The 7,574-nt window shown below is 35.8% G+C and overlaps 1 protein-coding gene across 1 annotated transcript in view; it reads left to right on the plus strand.

The window, feature by feature from the left end:
- Positions 1-7,047, plus strand: part of SLC45A1 (solute carrier family 45 member 1) — a 75,277-nt gene extending 68,230 nt beyond the window's left edge. The window contains exons 7-9 of the mRNA XM_053689884.1: positions 506-682; positions 4,255-4,460; positions 6,623-7,047. Of these exons, the coding sequence (XP_053545859.1) occupies positions 506-682; positions 4,255-4,460; positions 6,623-6,889 (650 nt within the window). The 3' untranslated portion in view covers positions 6,890-7,047. The remainder of the gene's footprint in view (positions 1-505; positions 683-4,254; positions 4,461-6,622) is intronic.
- The last annotated feature ends 527 nt before the right edge of the window (positions 7,048-7,574 follow it).

Here is a 7,574-nt window from a genome sequence, read left to right on the forward strand (position 1 = left end):
ACATCTGGAATGACGCAAGCATCGATCTGCGTCGGATTGATATCGAGTGAGTGTATATTACGTCACACATTTCAACATTTGACGATCTTGACACTTTGTTAATTACAGCGTATCAACTTTGCGTCTAATTTGACGCGAGATTCCATCGTATTATCAGTTGAAGCTTTGATAAATTGGCCTCTTAGACTGAACTACAAATAAGTAGTAGATTTTTTTTCTGACAAATTTCAAAGTTATGTCTATTTCCACTCCTCCTGTATCATGTGACAGCCATCAGCCAATCACAAACACATATACGTATATTCTGTGAATTCTAGCACATGCTCAGTAGGAACTGGTGACTCAAAAAGTGTAAATATAAAAAGACTGTGCACATTTTGTTAATGGAGGTAAATTGGAAAGTTGTTTAAAATTGCTGCTTTATCTGAATCATGAGAGTTTAATTTTGAGTGTATCTTTAAGCTTAGTGATCAGTTTTATATATTTGTTTTTGTTTGTTTTACAGGATGGCTGTCCTTTGAAGGAATGCTTCTGTTTTACACAGATTTCATGGGAGAAGTGATATTTCAAGGGAACCCGAAAGCCCCTCACACATCAGAGGAATACCAGAAATATAATGCTGGTGTCACAATGGGTTGTTGGGGAATGTGTATATATGCTTTTAGTGCTGCATTTTATTCAGGTAACACACCTGCTTCTAAAAGAGTATTGCAATTTGTCTAATGGGGTAAAAAAATCCTGCACTGTGTAAAAGGGACAATGTACAGTAAAAAATTGTTTTCCCTTAATGTGTGACTTTTTAGACCAGCTGCAGAGTATAAAATGTATAAACAATTGCTTCTTCATGTTTATTTTTGTATATTAAATAGCTGGCTCTGTACTTTGAAACCACAAACCATTAAAATGGGTTGAGCGTGCAATGGGTTTATGTACACAGAGAGAACAACTGAAAAATTATACCAGAGACACAATCAGCTATTTCAAATGCCAATATAAAGGTAAAGATTTTTTGTAAATAATTTTAATACACTCCAGCAGGTAAAATGGACCATTGGAAACAAATTAAAGGGGAGAAAAATTTAGGGTACACTGTCCCTTTTAATATAATTTTATATTAAATACTATGATCTTCCACTTGACTTGATGCTGATGGAACCAATGTCTTATTTATATTTGTTGCTTTGTTAATTTTTATTGAATGGTTGTTTATTTATAACTGTTTCCTTATTATGGTTGCATTTACTTTTAACTTGTAATACAAACAGTCTTTAACATGCGGTGGAAAGGGTGCATACTTGCACAAAAAATACTAATTTTAACTGATCCCTCTGTCCTTTCTCATGTCAACAACTGCTTATCTGGTATTTCTTCCTGGATGGCCTCAGACTCACCACTTAAGATTAACATGTCCAAGACTGAGCTCCTTCTTATCCCCCCCTCAAGCTCTACGCCGACTTGTGACTTCTCTATCCCTGTTGACGGCATCACTCAGTCCGCTGCCTCGGAGTTACACTTGACTCAAATCTATCCTTCGCTCCCCATATCCAATCGCTTTCTACATGCTGCCGCAATCATCTACACAACATTTCCAAGATTTGATCTTTTCTGTGTGCTAACACCACAAAGCAAATAATCCACTCCCTTGTTATTTCCCGACTTGACTACTGCAATAACCTACTTACTGGACTTCCTCTTTCCCGCCTCTCCTCCCTTCAATCCATCCTCTGCCAGGCTGATCCACCTTTCCCGTTGCTCTGTATCTGCTGAACCTCTCTGCGAGTTCCTTCATTGGCTCCCCATTCACAGCAGAATTCAATTCAAAATTCTGACCCTTGCATACAAAGCGCTCACCAACACCGCTCCCCTCTACCTATCCTCTCTAATCAACAAGTATACTCCAGCCCGCCCACTAAGATCCAACAATGACCTACTCCTTGCATCTGCGACTATCACCTCCTCTCATGCTAGACTGCAGGACTTCTGTCGTGCAGCACCTAACCTATGGAACACTCTCCCTCGTGCTGTCAGGCTTTGCCCTAATCTGTCTTCTTTTAAATGCTCTCTGAAGACTTTTCTGTTCAGAGAAGCCGACCACCCAACTCAATAATATTTCTCTTACCTAACATCATCTCCCTCATCTAACTCTGCATTAACATCTTTCTCAATCTTGCAGTCCTCACCTCCTGTTTCTCAACCTCCTACCCTTCTAGATTGTAAGTTCCCACGGGAATAGGGCCCTGGATTCCTCCTGTATGTGTTTGTAAATTCTGTCCTGTCTCTTAGAAGTTTTATATTATTATTTTATTTAAATGAATTGTACCCATAGACAGCGCTGCGGAATATGATGGCGCTTCATAAATAAAGTATAATATTAATAATAATAATTAGATTATTTTAACCTGGCAACACCCTTTACTTTATAGAAACTCAGGAGAATTTAAAATTCTACAATTTTTAAAGTTAAATTAAAGGAAAAGAGAATAAAATAAAAAAAGTTTTTTTCTTTCATGACTCAGATAGAACATGTGATTTTAATGTACTTCTATTATCTAAATTGCTTCATTCCCTTGGTATCCTTTGTTGAAGCAGCAGCAATGCACTACTGGGAGCTAGCTAGGATACAAAGAGAAGAAACCCAATAAGATAATAGAAGTAAAAAGTGTTTAAAATCGTATATGTGTCATAAAAGAAAATATTTGGATTTCATGTCCCTTTAAACATTTTAAATTGCAATGTCAAACAATGTAATGTCCCTTTAAATGAGATTTAGCATTTCTTGCTGTTAGTCAACAAAGTACTTAAAGGGACAGTCTAGTCAAAATTAAACTTTCATTATTCAGATAGGACATGTCGTTTTAATCAACTTTCCAATTTACTTTTATCATCAAATTTGCTTTGTTCTCTTGGTATTCTTAGTTGAAACTAAAGCTAGGTAGGCTCATATGTTAATTTCTAAGCCATTGAAGGCTGCCTCTTATCACATGCTTTTTTAATTGCTTTTTACAACAAGAGACTGTTAGTTCATGTGGGCCATATAGATAACACTGTGTTCAGGCACGGGAGTTATTTAAGAGTTAGCACAACACAGTACTAAATGCAAGTCAATAGATAATAACTAAAAAGTCATGTGATCAGGGGGCTGTCAGAATAGGCTTAGATACAAGGTAATCACAGAGATAAAAGGTATATTAATATAACTGTGTTGGTTATGCAAAACTGGGGAATGGGTAATAAAGGGATTATCTATCTTTTAAAATAATAAAAACTATATTGTAGACTGTCCCTTTAAATCAACTCAAAACTTAATTATCCAGCTTCACTGAGTGACATATCCTGAAGTGATCTGTATCTGACATGAGAGTAACATAAGTAATAGGAGCCTTGATCTAACAACAATACAGCTTAGTAGGTTGTAGTTTTAGTTAAAACTGTATGATCAAAAAGTAATATTTGTACAAAGGAAGAAAAATAACTGGTTATTAATACAGAAAACTGAGTTGCTCATTAAAGGGTCATTGAATGAAAGCTTTATTCCACCATAAAACGTTTTCATTAAAGAAAAATAAAAAATATAGAATGTACATCCATAATTACCACATATATGCCTCTTGTCATTTGCTCATCCAATGTGTTTAGCTAGCTCCCAGTAGTACACTGCAACTCCATCAACAAATAAAACCAAAAGAATGAAGCAAATGAAGCAAATTTGATAACAAAAGTAAATTGGAAAGTTGTTTAAAATTGTATGTTCTCTCTGAAAATGCTGGGTTTCATGTCCCTTTAATTGATGACGTATGCCATACTTAGGGGCCGATTTACCAATGTCTGGCAGACATGATACGCTGTAGCGTATCATGTCCACCAGACATCGCTGAATGCATACGCTGTCGGCATTTATAATTTTCTGGTAAACTGCATGTGCAATGCCGCTCCCTGCAGATTTGCGGCCAATCGGCCGCTAGCAGGGGGTGTCAATCAACCTGATCGTATAGGATCGGGCGGATTGATGTCCGCAGCCTCAGAGGCAGCGGACCAGTTAAGGAGTAGCGGTCTTACGAAAAACAGGGGTATCAGGGGCCATTCGGCCCTTGATAAATTGGCCCTATAAAATGAAAAATTACTTTAATGTCCCCTCAGTGACATCAATAAATAAAAACCAACCACTGACCTAATCCTAAATCATTGTCACCTGAACTATTTGCATGTAACTGAGAGATGCACTTTTTAACGTTTATTTTTTATTTTTTATTGCAGCCATATTAGAAAAGCTTGAAGAATATTTCAGTGTTCGCACCCTGTACTTTATAGCATATCTTGCTTTTGGACTTGGCACCGGTATAGCCACACTGTCTACCAACATCTATCTAATCTTATCTTTATGTATAACCCACGGAATCTTATTTTCCACACTTTGTATACTGCCATATTCTCTGCTCTGTGATTACTACCAGAATAAAAAAGTAAGTCAAATATTATTACAGATATTTATTATATGCAAATGTGAAGTTATCTTGGACTGCTTGTGTACATTTTAAAGGGACAGTAAAATCAAAATTAAACTTTCATGCTTCAGAAAGAGCATGCAATTTTAAAAAAAAATTCTAATTTATTTCTATGATCTAATTTGCTTCGTTTTCTTGGTATCCTTCATTAAAAAGCATACCTACATAGGCTCACTACTGGAAGGTAGCTACTGATTGGGGGCTTTTCATATATGCCTCTTACCAATATGTTCAGCTAACTCCCAATAGTACATTGCTGCCCCTTCAACAAAGGATACCAATAGAATGAAGTAAATGTGATAATCGAATAAATTAGAAAGATGTTTAAAATGGTTTGGTCAGTCTGAAACATAAAAGAAAAATGCTGGGTTTCATGTCCCTTTAACTGAATGATTTGTATAGAAGTGCTAGTCATACACTTAGAGTTACAAAGTATAAGCAAATTTAATTAACATAGAGAATGGTGGGTCTGTAAATTGTGCACAACCCCTGTACGTTGCTGTGTGTGACATTTATTGTACGTGCTTGTCAACTCCTCTTCTCAGCTATACCTAATGGCAGGCCGGCCCTTTTAGCAAAGCGAGAGGTGCACAAGCCCTGCACTTTGGTCATCAGGGTTAAGGATATGAGAGTGCAATGTACACCCTGCATTTAGTTTATGAAGAATTGTTTATGGTATCAGGTGTAATATATAGTGTTATTGTTTATATAGGACACAATGACTGTTGGGACAGGGGCGGGGCATATAGGGGGAGGGAAATAAGAGGGCTGGGCTGAGGGTCCCCATCAATTTCTCTTGCCCAGGGCCCTAGAAATGAAAATAATGGCCCTGTCTAATGGGACAGGTTTTAAAATATCCATGTAGCTAATTTATTATGAATCATATGTGTAGACAGAGAACACATTTTGTGTGTGTGTCTGTATATATGTATATAGTATATATGTATATAGTAATTGATGCTTATTATACTATTTAAGGAGAATAATCAACTTATTTTGAGGAATACAAAAGACTTAGAGGCACTATACTGAAAAATTGGTTTCCACTTAATGTGTTTACAATGACTTCTTATACCAGCTGAGTATAAAACATATGTAAAAGGTATATTTTGTACGTTAAATATCCCTCTCTGCTAATTGAAACCACAACTTAATCAAAGAGGCTGCGCTACCAGGGAAAGCAGACCTCATTAGCTTATCTATCTGTATTTAAACAATATCCTCCATATCCTATTTCTCTATACTTAGAGAGGACAATGAAAAATGTGTATTTTATTATCTCTGTCCAACCACTCATTGTGAGTTTAATTTGTCCTAAACCTTCTTGTTTACATAACTTTTCTATAAACACTACCCAAAGGGATGTGAAACCCACATTTTTGCATAATTCAGATAGAGCATGCAATTTTAAACAACTTTCTAATTTACTTCTATTATCATTTTTTTTTTTTTTTTTTTTTATCATTTATTTATTTTTTAAAGCAGAGTTGTAAGCTCAGGAGCGTGCACATGTCTGGAGCACCAAACACCTACCTAGGTATCTCTTCAACAACAAATACCATGGGAGAGAAGCCAAGTTGATAAAATAAGTAAATTGGAAACTTTTTTTAAAAAAATGTATGTTCTATCTAAGTCACAAAAGAAAATGTGTCATATCCCTTTAAGATTTGAATTATTCAGTATAGGTGGGGATGTAACAGGCAAAAGCATACATTTCAAATAACAAAATAAAGGTAATAGAGACATTTGTAAACCATTTAATACATTGCAGCAGGTAAATGGATCATTGGGGATATATTAAATGATAGAAACATTTACTGTGTGCTGTCCCTTTAAGAGATACAGAAATGCAACCAATAGACTTCTTTATGGCTTTTAGCCTAAGCAATGATCCTGGAAAATTCCATATATACACCACAAGTTGAAATACACTAACTTTAACAGGACAATATCTAGATAATACACGGATATAAAAAGAATAAAGTATTTATTCTTTTTAACTGTATTGTAAAATACTGTATACACAAATGTTGCAGATCATTGTATATTAAATTATTTTACTTTATTATAAGTACTTTAGAATTTATATTTTTATATTTATATATTTATTTATTTTTCAGTTTGTGGGGTCCAGCTCGGACGGAACCAAACGTGGAATGGGTGTAGATATATCTTTGCTAAGCTGTCAGTATTTTCTGGCTCAGATTCTTGTTTCAGTTATAATGGGACCTTTAACCTCCATGGTTGGAAGTGCTAATGGCGTGATGTATTTTTCAAGCATCATATCATTTGTTGGTTGTTTCTATTCTTCCTTATTTGTCATCTATGAAGTACCACCAAGTGGAGATTATGAAGAAGAACAGCAACCTCTTTTGATCAATATCTGACAAATGAACATTAATATTTTTAAAACTTGAAATAAAACACTCAAAGGATATTGAGTTGCCTTGAGTTTGTTTGTTTTTTTGCCAAATATTCTGATTATAATTTCATAAAATATGAGCTAAAATACTGAGCAAAATAAAAAGAAAATTGTATCACAAAATCTATTGGTAAGCTTTCTTTATATGCATTTACTGTACAGAATGGGGGTATGTCTGAGTTTTTATTCCTTTAGATATTAAAATGAGCTGCTCCAAACCCTAACTGGACTTTTACTGCAACCTTCTCTGGTTCATCCTCTGACCCTTTACCACTTTCTGTTGGTGTACTACAAGATCCTATCCTTGGTCCCCTTCTCTTCTCAATTTATACACCATCCTTTGGTTCCTTAATAAAGTCCCATGGGCTTCAGTATCATTTGTATGCTGATGATACCCAAATTTACCTCGCTGCTCCAGACCTACCCCCTTCCTTACTAACTTATGCCACTAACTGTCTTTTTCTAATATTTCATCCTGGGTGTCCTTTCACTACCTATATATATATGTTTTGCGGTGCTTTGGCTATCGTACCGCATGACGTATATATACGTTGTCGCTTCAGGATGCTCCAGCACTCTCAGGTGTTAAGTCACAGCCGAGAGCTGGAGCTCCTGAAGCTTCAGGCATCTCCCGCATATGGAGCCGTAGG

This window comes from Bombina bombina, chromosome 8 (assembly GCF_027579735.1).
Source record: "Bombina bombina isolate aBomBom1 chromosome 8, aBomBom1.pri, whole genome shotgun sequence".
Taxonomy (NCBI): Eukaryota; Metazoa; Chordata; class Amphibia; order Anura; family Bombinatoridae; genus Bombina; species Bombina bombina.